General features: G+C 42.4%; 2 protein-coding genes across 2 annotated transcripts in view; one reads left to right on the forward strand and one right to left on the reverse strand.

Annotated features, from left to right (window-relative positions):
* Nucleotides 1–653: 653 nt before the first annotated feature.
* On the reverse strand, nt 654–3,025 carry LOC134743876 (B9 domain-containing protein 1). Its single transcript, XM_063677506.1, has 3 exons — nt 2,720–3,025; nt 2,076–2,303; nt 654–784 (listed from the first exon to the last, which is right to left on the reverse strand). The coding sequence occupies exons 1-3, from the start codon at nt 2,967–2,969 to the stop codon at nt 669–671; spliced, it is 594 nt and encodes a 197-aa protein (XP_063533576.1). The 5' UTR covers nt 2,970–3,025; the 3' UTR covers nt 654–668.
* Nucleotides 3,026–3,301: 276 nt separating this feature from the next.
* LOC134744129 (uncharacterized protein CG5098-like) overlaps nt 3,302–25,079 on the forward strand; it is a 30,479-nt gene continuing 8,701 nt past the window's right edge. Inside the window, exons 1-12 of the mRNA XM_063677826.1 lie at nt 3,302–3,435; nt 3,701–3,899; nt 6,176–6,310; nt 9,835–9,932; nt 12,924–13,006; nt 13,272–13,816; nt 14,391–14,528; nt 14,806–15,130; nt 15,219–15,433; nt 16,037–16,179; nt 17,009–17,131; nt 17,608–17,729. Coding sequence (XP_063533896.1) covers nt 3,828–3,899; nt 6,176–6,310; nt 9,835–9,932; nt 12,924–13,006; nt 13,272–13,816; nt 14,391–14,528; nt 14,806–15,130; nt 15,219–15,433; nt 16,037–16,179; nt 17,009–17,131; nt 17,608–17,729 — 1,999 coding nt within the window. The 5' untranslated portion in view covers nt 3,302–3,435; nt 3,701–3,827. The remainder of the gene's footprint in view (nt 3,436–3,700; nt 3,900–6,175; nt 6,311–9,834; nt 9,933–12,923; nt 13,007–13,271; nt 13,817–14,390; nt 14,529–14,805; nt 15,131–15,218; nt 15,434–16,036; nt 16,180–17,008; nt 17,132–17,607; nt 17,730–25,079) is intronic.

Consider the following 25,079-nt stretch of genomic DNA (forward strand, 5'->3'; position numbering starts at 1 on the left):
ATTATGGCATCGAACTCTACGTCCATACACTTCAGGTTAACTGCGAAAGTCCCAAAGTTGCGTTGTAGGCTCCTTATATTTAAGGTAAGAAGTTTAAATTTATACTGAGTGGATAAGATATTTTTGCACTGATTCAGACCATTTAGCATATGACATTCAATAGTGATTGACTGTTCAACATCGTCTAGTGTTTCATGTAATGCCATCTTCGTAGCAATAGCGTGTGGGTACATTTTTATAATACGTAATGGTCATAGCTTTTGTAGGAATAGGGACTGAAACAAGGGCAGTACACTTTATGAGTTCAAAAAAAAACCAACGAAGAAAGGCAGAAAGAATAGAGAATTAATTGTTGTGTGTGTGTTTATGTATATGTGAGGTGTATGTGTTTTAGAATTTGAATTATTATCTATCATGCAGCGCACACAAATGTACAAAAATATTACAGTCAACTGGAGATGAGAACATTTACTAACTACTGGTAAGAAAGTGGTCCTGCGGGATGAGGGCCATGGCGCCGGCTTCCAGGATTTGCTCGGAGGGGGGAGGCACATCAGCGGAGGTCGATCCGAGGCAGCGTTCAAGGTCTGCAGCGCTCCTAATTGGGATTTCAGGGCAGTCATCCTAGTATGCATCCTATAATGTCATTAGAAACTTGCCTATGAATATCAGGAATTATAAGTCTCGTTAGTTGATGGTTGGTTGTCGTACCCAAGCCGCCTGAAGTCCTTGGAGACCATGGACGTTAGCACCTCAACTGTTCCATACGACTCGGTTCTTAACACTGAAACAATTGATTATTTTCTATGATGATATGAAATATACAGAACATTGACATAGGTACCTACAAGTATTTGGAACAGGCATTGGCAACGGCGCTGGTTTTCTGTGGAGCCAGGGAGGTGTGCAGTGCGGGACAATGTGAATGTTTCCTGAAATATCAAAATACCAACTTTTCGAACTTTTTGGAAGTTTTCCCAACTTGCACATTTGTAAGCGTTGTCACGTTTGCATAATTGCATAAACTCGAGAAATTTTTGTGCTCATCTGCCATGTGCAAAAAACGAAGTACTTACCTACACCTAGGTACAGTGTACTTAAACTGTAAATGAAATTCTTGACATCCATTTAAGAAAATAGACAAATATGCTACCTAATCCTGTTTGCTTAGATTGAGGTATCTATGCGAATAGGAAACGAAGATTACATCATGTGTTTATTTTCCTTGTTTAAATACCTACCCGTGCTTTTGAAGCTTGTTGTACGTAAGGTATCCGTCCGTAGGGTCAAAGGCCCAGCCAGTGTCCGAGTGCGAGCGCGTTCAAGTTTCAAAATAGGTAAACTGGGTTTTAATTTAGACTTTCTGAACCATAATTTTCTTTATTTTACGTTCATAAGCACATTGTAATATGCCTACTTGAATAATACACTTTCTTTGTCTTTATCTCTTTAATTCGAAACCCATTGATAATGATGACAGACGGTTTTTTAAATAAATAATAAGATAAGTTATCATTTATCAGAAACCACGATAGGACAGGAGTAGAAACAGCCGTGGCCATCAAGTCTGGCTCTTGAGAAACACAAAGAGAAATAAAATAAAAATACACAACACACCATGAGATATGTTACTCCTTAGAAAAGAGCTGTCAGTAAATCCGTTACTCCCTATGGAGTAAAATCAGCTAATACTGCATTGTACGTGTGCGTGGTATTGTGCCCTTTGTGAACAATATAGTGATGAAAAGACTAACATAGTTTTAGAAAAAACATTCATATATAGGCCTTCGATTACCGTCGTTTATAGTTGTTAAGGGTGCTATTCCACCCGTTCAATTTCTGTGTCCAATGCCATTGCGTCTCACTCTCTCATTAAGCAAAATATGCTAGAACATTGAACATTAAACATTACATATAGTGGTTTTCACATTGGATGCGGATCCGCACCTCGCTTCGGTGTCCGGGCGGGACATCGCTACATACAAATCATACAATACATGCATATCGCTGTCACGCTCACACACCGTAACGGCGTGCGGATCCGCATCAATGTGAACCGCGTAATAGGTACTTACGATAATTCTCTTTTCCAGAAGCGAGCATCCTCGGCTCTGCGAGTTCAGGATGCCTGCCAGTGAGCCAGGCGAGCCACTCGCCCAGCATGGTCGCGGCCAGAGGGCGCAGCAGTGGCGCCACGCACGCCCGCGCGCCCGCAGTGGCCGGCAGTGGAACTAACGCGTAGCCGCGCAGCGTGTCCCCGCCTATCGTGTTCTGTGCGCGGACTGTGATCACCAGTTGGGGCCCTGTTTGGGAGTTCACAGGAAGTCAAAATATCAACAACAAATTAAAACGGCTGAATGGTGTGTTTAATCTGTCAATTACTACCTGTTTAGTACCTATGTAACTATTCCAGTTTTATACTTAAACTTTTAAATGCTTCTTGCACTTTTCTGCAACTTCAAGTAACAATTCCTACCGTGCCGTACTAGACTTGAGAAAATGTAAACGTTAGCGTTCTACAAGCCCATCGCGTTGCCTACATGATCAGTAAATAAGTAGCTTACAGGACAACAGGAGGTATTTACCAACATATAGCAAGATGGATGTTTGCTTTTTGCCACATTTATATAACTGAAGTATTTCAATTTATCGACTACCGACTTGAAAAATATCAAGTCAAATGGCGTTGAGTTTAATATTTATGCATAGCGCAACTTACATCCTGACACATTTGTGCTGCTGAAAACCATCTCCAAAGGCATATTAAAGACTACTTTTTCTGGATTGGCTCCTGAACGAGCCATCTGACTGTTCCCTGATGTTAAACCCGACACCGGACTCCAGTCGGGGCCCCAGACAGCCTCATATTGAATATACAACAACTCGTCGAATACACCCGCCGGGAACACCACATTTTCAATTTGACCCGTAAATGACACGAGAAACTTGGTGATTTCGATTTCTTTCATTTATAAATTCACGAAATGATAATTTCGCATTCAGTTTCCGCGTACACCGGGTAAATTTGTGTTGACAGGAAAACGAAACCAAAACAAACGTCGCTATAGCAACGAATGTTGCCAGAATTAAAATGTTTTATAAAAACCGTAAAATGTACCTAACGACGCTCGTCATATCATTTTTTTAATTAATAATGCTACAAAAATAATCCCCATTTTCAAGACGACTAAAATTTATTCAAATTATTAAATTTGACTTATTGTATAAAGTTACGGTTTTTTCTATAATCATAGACAATACGAAAACATGCTTCCGTTAAACTGCTTTACCGACACGGCTTAGAATTTTGTCACTAGATGGAGTTTCTTTCAAAAATTCGCCAATCGGCCACCATTGTTGGAAGTGATTTTACAGCATTTTGTCGAAACTTGTTTAATTTGTGATAGTTCTCGGCAAAATACAAAGTTAAACTCGGTAAGACACATTATTCAACATTCCAGACACGTCTTTCAAGTCTTAAATTGGTGCATTAGTGCTTAATTTCGATTTGTAAATGCGTTCAAAATGTCACGCGAAGTGAGCATCAGACCCTTGAACACCATTCCACACGCGAAATAAATCTGGTTTTCTTTGATACAAGTGTTGTTTACGCCCATATGAGTGTTGTCGGTGTTTCGGGATAGTGATAGGCTGTGCGGTGGCGGTGTGAAATTAATGTGTTCGCATGGGAACGTTTCAGAAGGATCTGCACACGTCGTAAGGGAGAAGAGTTACGCGGGCGAAGGCTTGAATATTGCCGGCATCATTATGGTGGACTGAGAGGGTGTTTGTTGTGGGACTCAGCTGGACTCGCGTCGAGAACCGCCATGTCCGGCTCGCAGCACAACCCCAACGGGCGGCAGTCGCAACTGGGCTCTAGCTGGAGCCCCCTGCAGGTGGTACTTTATATTCTTGTTTTGTTGTCCCACAAGCATTCTTAACCTATTTGCCTACTCTTGTTAGAATAATTTATTTTGTAGGACATTGCTTGATTTAAAACAATGCTCTTTATAGTCTTATCAATGAATTGATGAAGCTTATCTGACACACTAATACAGTTTAAGTAAAAAATCATTCTAAAATCACATATTTGGAAGCTCTTTGAATGTTTGTTGTTTTTTTTTATTACTAAATAAACTCAAGTGCTTGTCACATCTATTCACAATTACAAATCTTGCTTGATATTACACTTGTTGGTAAAATTAAATTGTACCCAATATAAGCTCCCCATGTTATCACTGCACATGTGCATGCCAGCTGATCCACACATAATTGTGTGTCAACAGCTTAAGGTCAAATAATGTAATTATTTTTATCTAAATTACAAAGTGTCCGACCAAAACATGTTTTCTTGCTGAAACCGAAGGTTCGGCTTTGGCTCTAGTTTTGGCCGAAACAGAAACTTTTGTAGACTTAAAAACTGTAATAGATGTCATATATTAAAGAAAAAAATTTTAATTTATATATAGTAGTGTGACTACTTTAAAAAACACAAATCAAAATATTTAATAAAATAATTTGATTTGTTCCCAAACTTGTTTTGTAGACTTGTTAAAATCATTGAAAAAATGTCATAAAACCGCTTTTATACACATATTAAGGGTCGGTTGCACCAAACCGTCTTTTTTTCATTTCATTGTATGGGAATTTTCATAGTTCTCTGTTGAGTGATGTGGATCAGTCTGTCAAGTGTGGTTGGTACAACTGGCCCTTAGACTGCGTCAACCATCAAGTAAACCAATTAATTTCTGCATAAATCAGTTTATTAATAATGTTGTCTTATTTGTTTCCCTCTTTTGATCCCTGTCACATGATTTAGTTTCATAAGTACAAAGTACATTTCGTAAGTTTCGGCCCGGCCGTTAGGTTTGGCCGGTTTTTGGTCGATACCGAAACTTCGGCCGAAAAATGATTTTGGCCGAAACTGAATCTTGGTTGGACACTACTTCAAATTATCAACAGGTTATTTTCATTGAGAACAAAACCTGTGATTGTGTACATGCTATTCATCCTAGCCTACTTTATCAATATATTTAATGTCAATAGGGAAATCCCCCTGCTTTATTTAGTGCACAAACAGCATATATTACTAAAATATCTGGGAGACCGAATTTTGAATATTCCGAACCACATAATTCCGATTATAACAATTCCGATGAACATTAACGATTTTTGAAATCACGAATTCCGAATTGCCATTATTCCGAAAATTTTAATTCTGATTTGACATGATTCCTATTTTAAATATCCCAATTTTTTTATTTCCGAATAACGATTTCCGAATTTATTACAATATTACTTAGTTTAGGTGCATATATTACATAGTGGGTCACGGTTCTATCGTAACCCACTTCTGGTAACAGTTCGTTTTCTTGGGGATTGCAGTTCTAACCTAACCTAACCCGCTTCAGGCAACAGTTTGTTTACTTGGGGGTCGCAGCTCCAACCTAACCTACCCCACTTCTGGCAACAGTTCGTTTTCTTGGGGGCGCAGTTCTAGAATTGAATATCACGAATTTCATTTTTCCGACCTTACAAAAGACCGAATTTCTGAATACCGAATTACTAAAACGTGAATCTTCATCTGAATATCACGAACTAGCGACCCGCCCCGGCTTTGCACGGGTGCAATGCTGATGTATTATACATATAAACCTTCCTCTTGAATCACTCTTATCTATTAAAAAAAACCGCATCAAAATCCGTTGCGTAGTTTTAAAGATCTAAGCATACATAGGGACAGACATCCATCCAGGCAGCAGGAAGCGACTTTGTTTTATACTAGATATGTAGTGATTTAATTTTTCCGACCTTACAAAAGACCGAATTTCTGAATACCGAATAATTTTATTTCCGATCGGACAATGATTTTTCGGAATATAAGAAATCGGAACTTTAAGCTTTCGGTCAAATGACAATCGGATTTTTCGTAAATAGCACATTCGTGATTTTCTTCCATCGTGTTTTTAAAAATCGATATTTTGATATTTCGGACGTAAAAGTCGGGATTATAAAAATCGGAAAAACATATTTCGGAATATTTGGGTGTTCCTAAGGCTCCCATACAACAAACGTGATTTTTTTGCCGCTTTTTGCGTAATGATACGGAACCCTACGTGCGCGAGACTGTTTCAGAAAGGTTCTTAATATCAGTGAAGAGAACATTACTATTCAGTTGCAGATGGCTAACCTGCTGGCGCGCGCGCCCCAGGCCCACATGGCCTCCGAGCGCGGCGTGACGTGGCACACGCCCACCCCCCCGCCGCACCTGTACCACGTGCCGCAGCCCTCACCCCCTGATCCGCTGCAGGTGAGAACGGTTAGACTTACTATTTGGGCGGTTTCAGACTACCGTTTAATACACGCCTGTTATAAGCGCGTGTAGGCGCTTATAGATCAAATGTAGCGAAATATAGGGCGCGTGTTAGCGCGTAACGCCGAAACGACCGTACACGCGCAGAAGAAAACGCTAGCCTGTAACCGCCCTTTATGTCGACAACTTTGTAGTTTGATACTGCGTTACGTCGTCGCTACGTCACTTTCGTTGACATATTGTCCTTGCTAAATTTTGCAAGTTTAAAAAACTATTACTAACATTAAGAGAAAATCCCCGGAAAAGGCAACTACAGCAATTTTACTCAAAACAGCAGTATGTGGAATTGTGTCCTTTGTAAACCTAATAGAATAAAAATCATATCTATCTTAAATAATTCAAAACTAAATAAAGGATTAAATACAAAATTTACTGAAAGAGTGATAGGATTTGCTGGTACAAATGAGTCGCTTAACTTCAAACTTGGGTAAATCCATCCGTCAGATTATGCTATTTTGGTATTAAGAAAAGGTAAAAGGGTAGATATTTGCTGAGAGGGTCGAATGGATTTAACTGAGTTTGAAGTTAAGCGACACAAATATTCTTTATTATTATAACACACTCTAAATACTTCAATAATAAGTTTTTTGTCAACAAGCTTTTATCGCTGACTGTACTTTTCTTTCAACATGCAACTAGTACTCATCGAGACAATTCTAACAAACCCAAACACAGTTAGGTTACGTTGTTTTATCACAGAGTTCCTATGGTCACCTCCTGTCTACATCATCAGATCAGCTCGATAACATACATTTCAAGTGAAATAAAAGCTTGTAAAAAAAGAATAATACAGGAATTAAATTAATAGAATTAACGTTAAGAGCCACATTTGTCAGGCTTAGGGCAATGGACGGGGCACATTAGGCGATCTTCACATTGAAAACAAATTCGTATGTCGCTCCGGTGTGTGAGCCATTATATACGTGCATAGCGCTGTCACATTCATACACCGGAGCGACGTGAGAAGCATCAGTGTGATAACCGCGTTATTCGTAAAACCAATGGCTGTTAGGGCAGAAAGGTACTAGCGGTATGGTTAGTGGCACCCGTACCTATACCGCAAGATGCAGCGTGAGAAGTTCCCAACAAGATTAACCAGCGATCTGGGGCCCGTTTCTCAAAGCTTGTCACTTGTAATACAAGCGGATGTCACTTTTTGACAGCTTTTGTTAGAAAGAGACGTCCACTTGTATTACAAGCTACAAGCTTTTGAGAAACGGCCGGAGGCCTTTGTCTCCTTTTTGTATCTAACGTCTTTCAACTGCGACGATGATGATGACAACAGGCGATGGATTCGTTTCATTTCATTTTACAACAATATATGTTCACAATTATTATCTAAACAATTTCATTTAAATTCCACTGCCATCTGTTACTATGAATTATTGCTGGCACAACCAAATGTATGGCTGCCAATGCCACTTGAGTAAATATCGTTAGTTCTAAATAACAAAAAATATATATTCATACATTTTAAATGAAATGTTTAATGCAACATCGTTTCTTGATAGGGCCATGTGATTTCTATATTATGATGTAAATGACAGAAAAACCAGATAAGGTAACCATTTATTCATTAAATAAAACAATGGATTGTAGTAAAATTTTAATTATGTCCTAAAATTAACTTAGTATGAGATCCTTTCATGGTTGGTTGGTTGCCGCTGTTATGTCATTAGCACTCCACCAACGGATTTATTTACTATAGTAATATTGTATCTCATTGATCTTCAGTGACTCAATAAACCTATTGAGAAAATTATGACATTATCATTTTGTGGAACCAACTTATAATATCTAAGTATATCCAAAGAGAATAGATAGCATAGAGGGTTACTGTCGAAGTAAATTTTGTTAGTCATAGTAAATTTACTGCCATCTATCGACACACGATAAAAACTAAAAATGAAAATGTATAAAAATGACAAAAAATTATATATATAAATGATTTTTTTATATTTAATTATTATTTTTATATGGTTTTGACCCATGCTCTTTCACTGTGTTAAAATTTTTAAATATCAAACGGTGTCGTCAACGCCATCTAGCCAAGCATAGGCCAAAGGTGTGGCGCCATCTGTCCGAGAATGACTTTTTCATAATTTCCAAGTCACGTTATTTCCTTAGACTTTATTCATCTTATACGGAGTTGGAGTTATATTGGTATATCGGTCAAATACTAATTACTTAGCACGGGTAATCCAAGAGAACTTTGTATTCTTACAACTGTATCTGTTTGGTCAGGTGGTCGACCTTCCTAATAATCAAACTTTTTTAACGTATTTACATACTTTATGTACAATAAATTAAGCACATATTTAAACTATAAACGAAATAAATGTCATATGCAAAGGAAAAAATTACCAAGGCCTTCAGTGCCCGGGGCTGGAATAGTAGTGTGACTACTTTTAAAAAACACAAATTAAAATATTTTCATAAGAAAGTAATTTAATTTGTTCTTAGAGTGAAGTACATATTTCTTCTTTCTTGGATTCCGCCGGAAAAGGAACCATTATATGTAGTTTATTTATTCAAGTTTTCATATTATCCTTGTCAGCAACATTGGTCCTATTATCGTATATCTTATCCTATAATAGATAATATTGATTTAAGAATTTGCAAATGGCAAAGATAGTCATACCATTCAACAGCTGTTTCACTTTATAAATTGTAACATTTAGGGTGGGCATTTTTCCGCAGATTCAAGCACTGGTAGCCTAGCGGTAAGAGCGTGCGTCTTTCAATCCTGATGTCGCGGGTTCAAACCCCGGCTCATACCAATGAGTTTTTCAGAACTTGTGTACGAAATATCATTTAATATTAATCAGTCGCATTTCGGTGAAGGAAAACATCGTGAGGAAACCGGACTCATCCCGATAAAGGCCTAGTTTACCCTCTGGGTTGGAAGGTCAGATGGCAGCGGACCCCAGGCTCCCATGAGCCGTGACAAAAAGCCGCGATAACGCAAAGGAGATGATGATTTTTTCCTGAGGTTTGTGTTATTAAAAAGTTACTGATTGTAGAAGATGGGTAAAATCAAAGAAAAAAAAAAATGTCGCCGAGTGTGACATCTGAAATAGATTGCGTAATCAGTGCGCCACTTGTTTTGTGGCAACTGATTTATGAAACGTCAACTCTTGACAATCGGACTACCGCATAATGGCCCCGTACAACAATATTTACTTCAGCTATAAATTTCGAGGATATATATTTTTTATACAGGACCGGTCAAAAATATATCACCTTCAGATTTTTACGAAAGGTTGACTACGTAACCCTTAAAACGTACGCCGTAAAAACCTGAAGGTGATATATTTTTAGCCGTTACTGTATCTCTTCCACTATGAACAACTCTTGGGCGTGTTATCGAGGCTTTATTGACTGCCGTGCCCTATTTCATTTTTACTGTGTCCTCTCTGACTGGGCACAATGTTTATCCCTTAAAGGCGCTCATGTTGCAGGCCATGAAGGGCGCGGGCAACTCGGTGTTCCGGCACACGGCGACGCCGCCGGAACTGTACCGCCACACGCCCACACCGCCCGACAAGCATCTACTCAGGTATGGGTTTTTTTTTTTTTTCAATTAATAGTACAATCAGTTATGAAGTCATTGAATGAGTGGAATTTCCATATGTAGTTGCATGACCACGCTAATCGTAAGAAAATTATCTACGCTTACAATTATATACCTAGTCGGCTCATAAGTTCTGTCATATACATAGTATCAAATAAAATCAAAAGTTTAAGTTTATTCCGTATAATTTGTACAGCGTTTGAAAGCTTATAAACTAGAGAATCTAAATGTATAACATTTATTCAAAATGACCGCCATAATTATCTACACAGGCTTGAAGTCTTCGTGGCCAGTCGTCAATGGATTCACGCACCACTTTCATGTCGATATTGGCCACTGCCGTAGCAAGAGATTTTTTCAGCGAGTCTAGATTTGCATGAGGTTTTGAGCACACCTTTTCCTCTAAATACTGCCATATTTTATAGTCTAAAGGATTAAGATCTGGGCTAGAGGAGGGCCAATCTTCATGCCGTATAAAGTCGATTTTATTGGAGGCGAGCCAGGCTTGTGTAGACTTTGCCTTATGGGCTGGAGCAGAGTCCTGCTGGAAAACCCAATGCTGGTTTAGAAACATCGTATGGGATAGTGGTTTCACAATATTAGTCAACACCGTGTCTTGGTACACTTTGGCACTAGTTTTTACTCCTTTCTCACAAAAATGCATACTAGTGACGCCCGCATAAGAAACTCCCAGCCAAACCATCACAGATGAAGGGTGATGACCTCTTTGAATACGGGGAATGCTATTAGACGCTTCTTTACTATTGCGAGCGTACACTCTATCATTTTGTTTATTACAGTTTTCTTCTATGTCAAAAATTTTCTCGTCCGAAAACAGTATACAACGGTGCTTATTTTTAGCGTACTTCTTCAATAAAGCTTTAGATCTTTTAAGCCTTAAAGCTTTAAGCCGACCATTGAGAAGATGGCCAGTTTTTCGTTTATAAAGCACGAAGTCTCAGGTCTTGATTAAGCACTCTTTTCACCGTGTTTTTGCTCAAACCCATCTGGAGGGCCATAACTTTTTGTTTCCTAGCGGGATTTCTGGCAATGCGTGCCCTAATTGCTTGTACAACCGCTGGAGTCCTAGCTGTACGCGGACGACCGCTTCTTTTCTTGTCATTTAAACTAGAGACCTCACTGTATCTTTCTATGGTACGGTACACAAATCTTAGAGAGAATTTTAAATTTTCAAGTAGCTTAAAAATTTTAGTCGGCGAGTGACCACAACGATATAGTGCAATTATTGCGGTACGGCTATCTTTAAGCGTCCACTCCATGTTGAAGAAAACAGAAAATTGCAAAATTATACTACTCAAATATTTAATAAAGATTCGAAATTCAAATGCAGAACGGTTTTTGTTTTAGGAGTTCCAAACTTAAATTTTAAAGGCCAGTGACAGAACTTATGAGCCGACTAGGTAGATATTTGGATATTTCTTATGCAAACTGGCTCGACAATTTGTCGGAAAGTGCCATTTGACATTTAAATATCCCATTCAGAAAATAAAAGATTTTGTAAGCATCAAGTTACTTGGAGCTCGATGTGCAGGTTGGATTAACTTTGTTCAATCTATAGAATACACGTCTAGCACAGCAAGCACGTGCATTCCTCTTGTTTTTGACATTTTAAGGCCAGGCCACACCGGATGCGTGTGTGTAGACGTGCAGAATACGAATTCTCATAAGAGATGACACACCGCTTGCGTGATGTGCACGGCACGCAGCGGAGCGGCAAAGTCGCTTCGTTGCGGTCGGGACACGAACAGCGCAGTGCTGCATAGCATAGGTGCTGTGCGTGTACACGCGCAGCTCACTTGTATTTATTTACAACTCGGCCGGTGCGCGTGTTGGTTTTTAATATGGATTCAGTGATAAAAAAACGTCGACGCACACGTGCTGCGCACGCAAGCGGCGTGGCTCTGCCTCGTTCTATAGTATACAATTACACATTTACATTAGTGAAAGGTTAGTCTCTAAAAGTAATCTTGGTGTTGCGTGGCGGCGCCCAAGGACTTTGTTGACGCTATTGCGTTAGAGAAAGCAACCACTAATGCGATTTCGTTTCACTGCCTTGCTGCTTTTTCACCGTCTCATTGATTGGGAAGTCGAGTTATACATATTTGTAGTAGATTTTAACAACCGTCAACCAGGGTGAATAGGGATGGCTGGGGTGAATAGGGACAAAACTTAAAATGCGATTTACCTGACAATTTCTCAAAAAATACTCGCACAAATTGTATCAATTAATTGATTATAATAGTAGATTTTGTATGATACAATTTGTGTGGGTATGTTTTAAGAAAATGACAGGTACATCACATTTTAAGTTTTGTCCCTATTCACCCCGGTTGACGGTATTTTCTCAAAAATGGACGGCAAAATCAACTTTACCGGTTAAAAAATAGGTCGCAAAGTGCTTAATTTATGGTCAGTCAAAAATTTAAAAACGTTGCAGTCTCGATTTCGGGACTGCGCTTCCATTATTTGTCAAGTTTGAAACTTTTTAAAAAGTTAAATTGCCATATCAAATGAAGGCGTAGGTCCATAAACAGCCAAACAGATGATCAGTATGTTAGTACTGCGACTATTTAGCTGCCTCAAATATAGTTGGTCAAGCAAATCTTGTCAGTAGAAAAAGGCGGCGTATTTTCGGCAGAAAAATACACTTCTTTATTTAATGAAAAAATATATATAAAAAGGCGGCAAAGCAAATCTTAGGAATTGTTTTTGCTTTTTTCTGTAAAAATATATACGTAATCTGGAACGTTCTTTCTGTTAAATATTTCTATTATATTTGTATTTCTTGCGCCATTTTTGAGAAAGGCACTATATATGACTCGACTGGAACGCTACTTGCTGGCTTCGGATTCAATTAAACGGACTCCCAAGGTCGTCCGTTTAAAACGAATCTTCAGCCAGCAAGTAGCTATTTCCGAGCCTCGACAATAATGTACTATATCGTTTTTCCGGCAGACATACTCCGTCGCCTAGCGACGTGAAAGCTGGCGCCGCGTTGCCTCCGGCGGACTTATACGCACACCTGGGACCGGGGAGAGGTAGGTGCTCTCGTCTAATTAAAATTTTAGTCTCGTTATTATGTCGGATGTCGGCGGCGAATGGAATATTTAATTTATTATTCGATACGCCGGTTTGATGCAATCGAAGTAATCACGGAGGAAGGCGGATAATGGATCGCTTATACAGCCATCATCTACATGTCAGTCCCGAACCTTGAAATGAGATTTCCGCTCACTCGAAGATTGTTATTTACACTCGGATCCAGATACTTTTCATTGATCCGTTTCATGGTTTAAATTGCAGAGAAACTGATGCGCGGCGCGGAGGTGGGTCCGGGCGCGTACGGGCGCGGCGTGGACCTGTCGCTGGGCGCGCGCGCCAACGGAGCCGCCCTCTCCGTGCGCGACGCGCCCACCATCAACTCCCTCATCGCCCGCGCGCCCCGCCACCACCGCGTCGACGAGCTGCTGGAGCGCCTCGCCCCCGCCGTCGCCGTCCCCGTCGCCGCCCCGCACAGCGTCATCGTCACCGCGCGCGCCACTCCCACCCCCGACCCCACACCCTCCCCGCCCTCCGACAACGAGGACTCCCCCGACTCCACCCTGGCGACCAAGCGGAAGAGAAAACCCGACCGCACCATCCGCGTCCCCTCCCTGCCGCTTCCGCTCCCCCTCCCCCACCCCCACCCCGTCGCGGTGTCCCCGCCCCACCGGCCGGGGGAGGTGAACGGCTCTTCGCCGGCGCCGCCCCAGCCGCCGCCGGAGCCCCCGGTGCGGAGAAAAACGCGCTCCGGCTCCGCGGAGACCATCGACGATATCGCTGCTATGATCGCCAGTACGGACCAAAAGGTGACATTATTCATTTTCGAAATTAAACTATCGTGAGACATTTCAAAATATTTATATCAACACACACACACATATATATAGAACATGTCGCCAAAAGCGACTAAAAATAATAGTGAGTGAAACCGTATTGATATATACGATATTTTTGTATTCCAAAGTCTTTCACTAGACTTATATCTTTTTTTTTTTTTTTGAGACATATTGACCGGGATATAGACCGTGATTACCTTTTGTTATTATTTATGAGCTCCCGATATTTCGACGCAGTTACATGCATCTTGTTCACGGGTAACCAAAGATAGCGGGTGGGTGTCAAAGTTGTGTAGACCGCGCTCGGTCTACCGTCATTATTTCGCGTCGACTGCGTTCGCTTCAAGTCTAGTGAAACTAATCGTGAATCATTCAAAACTCTAATTCCAAAGTCTTTGTACCAAAAAATACACTCAAATAACTATCTCTTCAATTTGCTATTGATTTCTGCCGAGTTTCGGCAAACTTTACAAATTATTATTTAAAGCTTATTTTTAAATTAAATTACCTCGTAACCCTAAACTAATAAAGAAACAATGGTCAGGTGGAGGAGCCTGCGCTGAAGGAACCAGAAAAGCCTGTCGAACCACTCGTTACCATCGACAAGCTGAAAAGCGTGCTCGCGAGCGACTCGGAACACAAGCCGGACGAAGCGCCCAACTCCCCGCCGAAGGTTCAGCAGGTTAGTTTTACCTGCATGGATAGTCTCATTTTTGGTTTCCTTTTCGGCAGAGTAGATTTGTATAGAGCGATTTTTATGGACCCTATGTGAAATATGAATGTAAGCCCTAAACCCTGTCCAAACCTTTTCTATTTTCATTTTATTGTAATAGGTAAATTTTGTGATGTTTAAATTGTCACAGAAAAAATTGACTCCGTTTTAACCGCTGGGAACGTTTAATCCATTGGAAAACGTGACAGGTATTTTAGAGTCAGTGGGTAATATTTAGTAATGTCAGCAGATGGAAGTGACCCCGGCGGATCCCTTGCCCATGCCCTCGGCCGCGCCCCCTCCGGCCGCGCCCCCGGGGGCACCGTCGGCGGGGGCGGGGGCGGCGGCGCCCCGCCGGCGCGCCCTCCGCGCCTCGCCCTCCGCCTCCACCAACGCGCCCGTGGAGTCCCCCTCGGAGGCCAAGCCCGCCGAGCCCGGCGAGCCCGCGCAACCCGCGCATCCCGCCGAGCCCGCTCAGCCCGATGAACCCAGCGCTGCTAGCTTTGTGGAGGTCGAGAACCAGCTGGAGAAGATGTTCGCGGGGATCGAGGAGGGTCCGGTTAATCAAGAAGGTATGTTATGTAGTATTTTAAGAATATAGTAATGAAGGCTTTTAAACGCAGAAAATTAGTTGAAAAACAAAAACACTTTTAATTTCAGGCGACCAACCAGTAGAAAAAGAGAAACCTCAAACCGCGAAAGCGCGGAAGCGGCGAAAATCGGCGCCGACCAAGGGCGAGAGGAAAGCCATGCGCCGCGCCTTGCGCGCCGACACCGGCGACAAGAAGAAGCCGGGCCGCAAGGCCAAGGACAAGGACGCCTACGACTCCGGCAGCAACGCCAGCTCCGGCCGCTCCAGGGGGCCCTACGTGCAGGTACGCAGATTACATGTTCATTATGCCGGCGGGCATGCCGCCAACCAGCCCAGCGGTATTCCCGGCTGGTATTTGAGTCGCCGAGCTCGCATTGCCTGCCGAGGTTGATTATGCCGCCGGCATAGTGTGTAGGAGCCTTAATATAAGACTTGAAAGTGGACAACCCTAAAAACCCTGAATCTACCAAACGTGTTTTTGTGGCAGTTATTATAATATAAAGCCTTCCATAATCGACCATGTCAAGGCATGTTGGTAGAACATGGTAGTCCGACGTCAATTATTTCTAACCATCTGTGCTAATCGTAAGCATACCCTCTCAATTTTTACAGACGCGGTACCGAGTTGGTAAACAGATGCACAATTGGAATCTAAATATTTCAAGGTCGTTTTTTGACTGGCAAGTTTAAAACCGTGGGAGTTAAAGGCCAGAGTACACCGGCTGCGTGTGCGTAAACGTGCGGTAAAATGTTGGAGCCGTGCACGCAAGCGGTGTGCCGTCACTCATAAGGATCTGTGTACGCACGTGCACTTGTAAGCACACTGGCTGCGTGTGCGCATGCGCAGGCTAACCAATGTTGATATTTCTAGTGGTGGTTTCCCCAGATCCGCGGTCCGCGCGACTCGCCGCTGTCGGTGTCCGTGATCAACGCGGCGACGGGCGAGGACGAGGAGCCCGCGCGGCGCAAGGACGACTTCCGCAACGGCCTGCGCACGCGCGGCCTGCACTGCAGCACGCTCGGCTTACGGTACACACACAACAACACAACACACCACACACATGTTCCCTACTCTGCTATTTTTAGGGTTCCGTAGCCAAATAGAAAGCTGTAATTTGGCATGGATATATAAATCAATCGTGCAGACGGTGCTAAAACAAAAAAATTGGAAAAAAATAAACCCTGACACGAAAAGTAGAGATGGTTTTTTTTTTTTTTTCGCTTCATCAGACACTAAGTAGTGTGGAGTGACGTTGGATAGGTCTTTCGGAACGAAAAGGGGTCTTCAAGACCATTTTTTTTAAGAGATTTTTTTCGAACAAATGCTTCGAAAGAAAAAAATGTGTCCGACTGAAAACTAAAGGGACCGTGCTTGTTGGAGAGTCTACTTTCTTGTGGCCTAAATCGCAAAACATAAACTGTACATTGACACTTCACCCCAAAGCAATTTAAGTGCTGCCCTCCACTGGTTTTCTTATGCATTGTATGATTGTAGGTTCTGCCATCTTGTGGGCTACATTGGAAGTTTAATCTTGACGTTTACATTTCGCGCCAAAAAAGGGGGGCTCTGTGCTGCCCCCTACAGGTCATGCTCGTCCGCTACAGCGAACATGATCGGTTGTCGTTTTTGCAAAAACTCTTCCCTTCTCAGTATAACCGACGACACCGTTCTAATGAGGGCTATCGTTTTTTTGCTCACCAGTTGGCGCCTCTGTTGATGGTGGTCCAAAAGACTAAAGAACAGCTGTCAGTCATTGAAGTGATTTCGAACTATGGAAAAGATCACCATCTACACTAGCGCCCCTGGCGGCGAATTCATACGCGTTAGCCCTCATTGTAAACGATGATTATACCGTAGGTACGACGCGACCACGCCAGACGCGACGTGGCTGTGCGTGTTCTGCGAGCGCGGGCCGCACGCCGCCGGGCTCGGGGACCTCTTCGGGCCCTACCCCCTCGACACCGACTGCGACGAGTACAGGTACCTTACCTACTATAATGGTTGCTCACTAGCAAGCAGGTACAACGCGCCGTGATTAATGTAAACATGGCACTGTCACTAGAAATAAAGTACTTAAGTGGATGATGATCAGCATGATTAAAGTTATATGGCGTTTTTGATCAGATTTTATGAGCCGGAATATCTCTCGATTTCGTATTTTTTTTTAGGGATGGTGTATCGTGGTAGCCTAATGTAAAAGCGCTGATTTTCAGTCGCGGGGTTGAACCCTGGCTGGCTATTATTTGATATTTACTAGCCTGAAATACTAGTATAAAACACCGTGAGGTTTGGATCTAATCTTAATAAGACGTAGTTTTGGGTTGGAAGTTGAGAAGGTAGTCATTCTTGTAAAAACATGTCGTGGCAAAAGCCGGGACAAAAAACTAGGAAGATTACGACTTGTGCAACGACAGCAATGTTTTCGAAACATTTATATTGGCGACTTACATTTGCAGAGCATTGGACGAGGCGACGCGACGAAAATATGAAGCGGGCGGCTCCGCCTGGCTGCACGAGGCTTGTGCAGTGTGGGCGCCCGGACTACTCGCCGCCGGCGCCAGGCTCTGGGGACTCGCCAGTAAGTATTATAGTAGCGGGCGGCTCCGCCTGGCTGCACGAGGCTTGTGCAGTGTGGGCGCCCGGACTACTCGCCGCCGGCGCCAGGCTCTGGGGACTCGCCAGTAAGTATTATAGTAGCGGGCGGCTCCGCCTGGCTGCACGAGGCTTGTGCAGTGTGGGCGCCCGGACTACTCGCCGCCGGCGCCAGGCTCTGGGGACTCGCCAGTAAGTATTATAGTAGCGGGCGGCTCCGCCTGGCTGCACGAGGCTTGTGCAGTGTGGGCGCCCGGACTACTCGCCGCCGGCGCCAGGCTCTGGGGACTCGCCAGTAAGTATTATAGTAGCGGGCGGCTCCGCCTGGCTGCACGAGGCTTGTGCAGTGTGGGCGCCCGGACTACTCGCCGCCGGCGCCAGGCTCTGGGGACTCGCCAGTAAGTATTATAGTAGCGGGCGGCTCCGCCTGGCTGCACGAGGCTTGTGCAGTGTGGGCGCCCGGACTACTCGCCGCCGGCGCCAGGCTCTGGGGACTCGCCAGTAAGTATTATAGTAGCGGGCGGCTCCGCCTGGCTGCACGAGGCTTGTGCAGTGTGGGCGCCCGGACTACTCGCCGCCGGCGCCAGGCTCTGGGGACTCGCCAGTAAGTATTATAGTAGCGGGCGGCTCCGCCTGGCTGCACGAGGCTTGTGCAGTGTGGGCGCCCGGACTACTCGCCGCCGGCGCCAGGCTCTCGGGACTCGCCAGTAAGTATTATAGTAGCGGGCGGCTCCGCCTGGCTGCACGAGGCTTGTGCAGTGTGGGCGCCCGGACTACTCGCCGCCGGCGCCAGGCTCTGGGGACTCGCCAGTAAGTATTATAGTAGCGGGCGGCTTGTGCAGTGTGGGCGCCCGGACTACTCGCTGCCGGCTCCAGGCTCTGGGGACTCGCCAGTAAGTATTATAGTAGCGGGCGGCTCCGCCTGGCTGCACGAGGCTTGTGCAGTGTGGGCGCCCGGACTACTCGCCGCCGGCGCCAGGCTCTGGGGACTCGCCAGTAAGTATTATAGTAGCGGGCGGCTCCGCCTGGCTGCACGAGGCTTGTGCAGTGTGGGCGCCCGGACTACTCGCCGCCGGCGCCAGGCTCTGGGGACTCGCCAGTAAGTATTATAGTAGCGGGCGGCTCCGCCTGGCTGCACGAGGCTTGTGCAGTGTGGGCGCCCGGACTACTCGCCGCCGGCGCCAGGCTCTGGGGACTCGCCAGTAAGTATTATAGTAGCGGGCGGCTCCGCCTGGCTGCACGAGGCTTGTGCAGTGTGGGCGCCCGGACTACTCGCCGCCGGCGCCAGGCTCTGGGGACTCGCCAGTAAGTATTATAGTAGCGGGCGGCTCCGCCTGGCTGCACGAGGCTTGTGCAGTGTGGGCGCCCGGACTACTCGCCGCCGGCGCCAGGCTCTGGGGACTCGCCAGTAAGTATTATAGTAGCGGGCGGCTCCGCCTGGCTGCACGAGGCTTGTGCAGTGTGGGCGCCCGGACTACTCGCTGCCGGCGCCAGGCTCTGGGGACTCGCCAGTAAGTATTATAGTAGCGGGCGGCTCCGCCTGGCTGCACGAGGCTTGTGCAGTGTGGGCGCCCGGACTACTCGCCGCCGGCGCCAGGCTCTGGGGACTCGCCAGTAAGTATTATACCTAGTCGGCTCATAAGTTCTGTCATATACATAGTATCAAATAAAATCAAAAGTTTAAGTTTATTCCGTATAATTTGTACAGCGTTTGAAAGCTTATAAACTAGAGAATCTAAATGTATAACATTTATTCAAAATGACCGCCATAATTATCTACACAGGCTTGAAGTCTTCGTGGCCAGTCGTCAATGGATTCACGCACCACTTTCATGTCGATATTGGCCACTGCCGTAGCAAGAGATTTTTTCAGCGAGTCTACATTTGCATGAGGTTTTGAGCACACCTTTTCCTCTAAATACTGCCATATTTTATAGTCTAAAGGATTAAGATCTGGGCTAGAGGAGGGCCAATCTTCATGCCGTATAAAGTCGATTTTATTGGAGGCGAGCCAGGCTTGTGTAGACTTTGCCTTATGGGCTGGAGCAGAGTCCTGCTGGAAAACCCAATGCTGGTTTAGAAACATCGTATGGGATAGTGGTTTCACAATATTAGTCAACACCGTGTCTTGGTACACTTTGGCACTAGTTTTTACCAGGGACCGGACAACCCTTTTCGCGATAAAACCCTTTCAATGGGCGACACTTAAACACGGCTAACACATTGAAAGACTTTCCCTTTTGAACTGCAAGCCCATTCATACCCTTACCTTTGACTAACCCTTACCGAAAAGCTAACCAAAAATAAGGCTAGCTCTTAATAAGGGTTACCCTTATCTTTAAGCGCTTTTTATAAAGGTTTCCCTTTGCGTGAAAGAGACAGGATTAGTATATATCTACGGTAGTGTATGAAAAGGAAAGAAAATACGTGCCTAGTCAAAGAACGCCGCCGTCGCCGCCGACGATCGCTCGGATTCGAAGTAATGTGTGCTTTATGAACAAGGTAGACGACTTAAATTAGCACGCTTATATGCTAAAAGGGAAGCCCTTTATAAGGCTAACCCTTATAAGCAATATGCAAGGTGTTGGTGAGCGGATAATAAGGGTTTTGTAAGGGTATTTGGGCTACCGATTACTCAAATGTGGTAGCTTTATATAAGGGTTTTTAAAACCAAAACAAAGGGTTTCGTCTGGCAAAGGGTATGGTGAGTTAAGCCTTATGCAATACCCTTATAAAACCCCGATAAGGGATAGCGGGCCGGTCCCTGGTTTTTACTCCTTTCTCACAAAAATGCATACTAGTGACGCCCGCATAAGAAACTCCCAGCCAAACCATCACAGATGAAGGGTGATGACCACGGAGTAGGATGGAGATGGCAAGTGGGCGTTCCCGTCTATCCGACAGTTAGTAGCGACCGACTCACTTTATGCACAGACTATGCTCAGTTGTTGTGTAAACTTCATGCTCGAATGACATTCACGTCGTACGTACGCTCGTCTAACAAAAATTGATAATTAAATTTAAAATGCCGTATTGTGCAGTATTAAGCTGCAGAAATCACAGCGGTTTAAAAAATCTTTCACGTGGAGGTATTTCCTATCACCGGTGGTTATTTATTTAAATATAATCCGATAAATACGAAAAATCTGTTTATTTTGCATTATTTACGATGTTCGTTAAGTAAATTTATATTTTATCAGTTAGAACTTAGAGTTCACAATCCTTTGTCACTATTCTTTACGTTTATCTGGAATATTCGCTATCCTAAATGTCAAATAACTTCGCTACTCAGATGCTGCGCAATGTCGATATTTATATCGATAAAGTTAAAGTTCCGATATTTCAAGTTTGATGTTTGGTTCGGTAATAAATTATTATTTTAGACACGTTTCTAATTATTATTTGGGATAATCAATGTCTTAGTAAATATGGCAGCTCTGGTCATCAAGCACTAAGTTAAGTCGGGGTCATTTCATGGCAACCTTTCAAACCTTCGTATTCCTTTACATACGTTTTTGGTTTTTACACCCATCATATTTTCATCGTTAATATAATTAGACTAGGTTCTTAATGCACTTATGCGTACAATGCATAAAATGTGCCATGAATAAACGTTTTATATTTTCTATTTCTTTATTATTAATTATTGTAGGTTACCACAAGATGCCGATATTAAAAATAAATGGATCAATGCTACTGGGCAAGAATATAGCACCATATGCTAGGAGCATTTCTTAGAGAAAGATTTCTGGGGATAAAATTGCCATACATCTCATCTAGCGTCCACACGCCTAAAACTTAGTTACTAATTTAGTAATTATTAGTGACATTCGGGCTCACTAAATTAATAAAAAGTGTTCCGTACCACGCAAACTAACGTCAAATATTGGAATTTTGCCGCCCCCCTTCCTGATTTGATAGGTCACAATCTTACAATCAAATCAAGTGGGATCGATGAGCCAGTTTCATGTATGCTTTCACACCATACAATTAATTTGACAATTTAATCAGGTTGTCCCGTCTAGATTGGCCTTAAATGCTGCTACAAGTAAATATATTGTTAAAGACGAATACTTACTTATGTAAGTAATTGCAGATTTGTGATTACAAAATAACAGCAATACCGAGTTAATAGACCTTTAATGAACTATGATTTTATCTGTTTGACTAAGATATATTTAATGTTCACATTAACAACCTAGTTGGTCAATTAATAAGAAACAAATTTCTAGTTAGATATTTGTTGTACTGTACTACATATTATTTTTCATACAATCACGATTATCACTACCTATATTATAATCATAAATAAAGTATCGTCTAAATGTGTTAAAACATACAGTAATGAAATATCAATACCTAACTGAACACACAAATATCGATAAAACACTCCGATTACACTGTCCCCTCCCTATATCGTCGAATGGAAAGAAGTTCCAACGGTTAGCTACTCGCAGGCGTGTAGAGATCTCGAAAACACCAGTGTAACGTGACCGGGAGATCCGTAACAAACCATGCGTAATTAGACCTTACTTATACTGGTTTTTTAGCCCTTTTCTCGCCTGTAATAAGTAAGTGATTTTAAAATTATATAAAATAACGCCATCTGGTGTTGAGTAGTTGTATTAGGTGAACGTTGAGCGAGCTTTTGTGAGATGAATGAGATAATGAAAGAGTCGTATGTCATATAGCTTTGACATTATATTTTAAACCGTCACTCATGTAGCCTACAGTTGATATTCGTTCGAGAAATGTCCACCGGTAATAACCTTTTGGTAGGGAAAGTTGCTACGAATCAGAGCAATTTTGTAAGTGTGTGACGTATTTTAACGTGGCTATGAATTAGGGCTCCCGGTATCCGTGTTACACGCCGAAACGTATACCCGTGTTCTTAAGCCCGGCGGTACTAAGAACCCGGTTTACACGGAACCGCCGGGATTCGAAAACGTTTCGAAGGAACGTTCCCAAGAAACGTATCTCAGACACGTATCTCCGTTTACACGGGTACTTAAGACCGTTCCGAACGGGTCTGAATACTCCGAACCAGTTTGAGCCAATGTACAATGGTAACAAGGTCCACTTTCCACTATTATTATGTTGACTTCAGATGAATTCGTTTGTCGTACGATTTTTAAAGTAAAACTTTTTTTCTATCGCCCCAATTTATTAAGTTAACATTAAAACCGCGATTTTAATACCGTAATTCGAATTAATTTCCGAATTTTTTTAGTTAAATGCCTACAATCCGAAAAAAGTTTCACTTGCATCGTGGTTTCATAAAACCGCACAATTACATTTTTTTAAATTGTTTTTAACCGTATTGATAAAACATAGGTACTGAGCCATCTTCCTATGTTTAATAGTAGGTATATAATTTTTATTTTAAACTATTTATATCATTTAATAAAACCGATTGCTTCTAAGCTAATTACATGAATTTGATATCGATCATAGTTTTTTTTAATAATTACATTATGGTATTGTATTTTTTCATTAATAATAGGTGTGCAGACAGAATACAATATTCATTAAAAATAACAGTTTAATTATTTCGTGGTTATTTTTATTTCAGGTGTATTACTGCTTTGCGAAAACAACAAACCTGCCAACGGCGCAAAAAAAGTTAGGTGCACAAAAGCGGGATTATCGAGTAATCATGCTCAAATGAAAAGCAGAATTTTACCCAAGAACCATAAAACCCATACTACCTTGGATAACTTGCGATAATATTGCTAATTACATTAAGATAGATCTTTAAATTGGTAATCATTCATAATTCACTTTGGTCACTTTCTCACTAGCGTTCAGGTAATAAACTTAAATGGTCCATCCATCCATTGTTTTCCAATATCCTTTTGTTTGTCATCGTCGAAAACATGTAGGTTCCCAAACTATCATCACAAGTGTCACCGCGAATTATAAGCTTTATGTCGTTGTAATAAGGTTAAAACATCTGCACAAGAAAATGTTTTCCATTGTTTTGTAGCCGCGCCGCACTAAAAAGCGTTTTATTATGGTAAGAGGTACCTAGAGCAAAAACAATTAGAATTTATTGAGAAGGTGCAATTTTATCAAGTTGATTTAAAATGTTTATTAATAACTAGCGACCTTCGCTTGGAGAGTCAAGCATAATAAAATACATTCTGTAACAAGTATTCACATCGGAAGCCCAATAATACTAAGACTTCCATCCACCTGTCTGTCACCACTCACTAGGCTGTATCTCATGAACCGTGATAGCTAGACAGTTAAAATTTTTACACATGTATTTCTGTTGCCGCTATAACAACTAAAATTTAAAATAAAATTTTGTACGGAACCTTCGGTGGGCGAGTCCGACTCGCACTTGTCCGGTTTTTTTAGAAGTTAATAATGGGTTAATTATTCTTAAAATATAGACAGACAGCCATCGCGCACTTTTTTGTAGACTTTTTTCCACCATACATTGTGTCGTTATATCTCAAATAGATTGGGCAGCGTTTCCGATTAAGTCCTGGCCAGCGTGATTTTTTCTAACTTCATTAGTAAACATCGTCATATTTCTACCAATTTAAACAAAACCTTAACAAAATATACACATAAACATTCCCAAAGAAAAACTTCATTCATAGGTGAGGTCTGGTTATCGCGAACATACAGACAGACATACGGACGCGGCGGGGGACTTTGTTTTATAAGGTGTACCTACACTACATTATATGACAAGAAATATAATTTCATATCATGTTCTCAAATTAAACTAAAAATAAAGAAGCAAGTTAAAAATTAACTTTTTTATAAATACTTACCTAATGCCAATTTCGAACATTAGTTTGACTTCCTGCCTACATACTGAACTCGATGGTTCTAATTTTTTTTTTAAATAGGTACTAGCAGGTTTTTGTTTTATTTTATTGCTAACCCGCAACGTAAAAAAAAGTAGCTATTTAAAGTGCTATATAAAATACTACTTTGATAAGAAGCGTGAATACTCGTAATACCTATTGCAAGCAAAAACTACCTGCTCAAGAAAGGGTTTTCTAAACCGTTTATTTAATTTCGACTCTACGACCTCACGGAATAAGGTTAAATATGACAGAAACTCGTCATGAATCTTTTGTCTATTCATTTGTAGCTGGCGTTCGTTCCTTCGCTACTATCGTCAAGGACGTGTCCCGGAGCCACGGATAAATAAGATACGTATCTTCGAATACCCGTTTATCCGTGTACACGGGTCTTAACTACACGTTTCTTAATTAAACGTGCGGAACGGGCCAGAAAACCGTTTACGTATTATTCGGAGACGGGTATTCGAAACGTGTAAACGAAACACGGATTCGACCGCGAGCCCTACTAT

This window comes from Cydia strobilella, chromosome 9 (assembly GCF_947568885.1).
Source record: "Cydia strobilella chromosome 9, ilCydStro3.1, whole genome shotgun sequence".
Taxonomy (NCBI): Eukaryota; Metazoa; Arthropoda; class Insecta; order Lepidoptera; family Tortricidae; genus Cydia; species Cydia strobilella.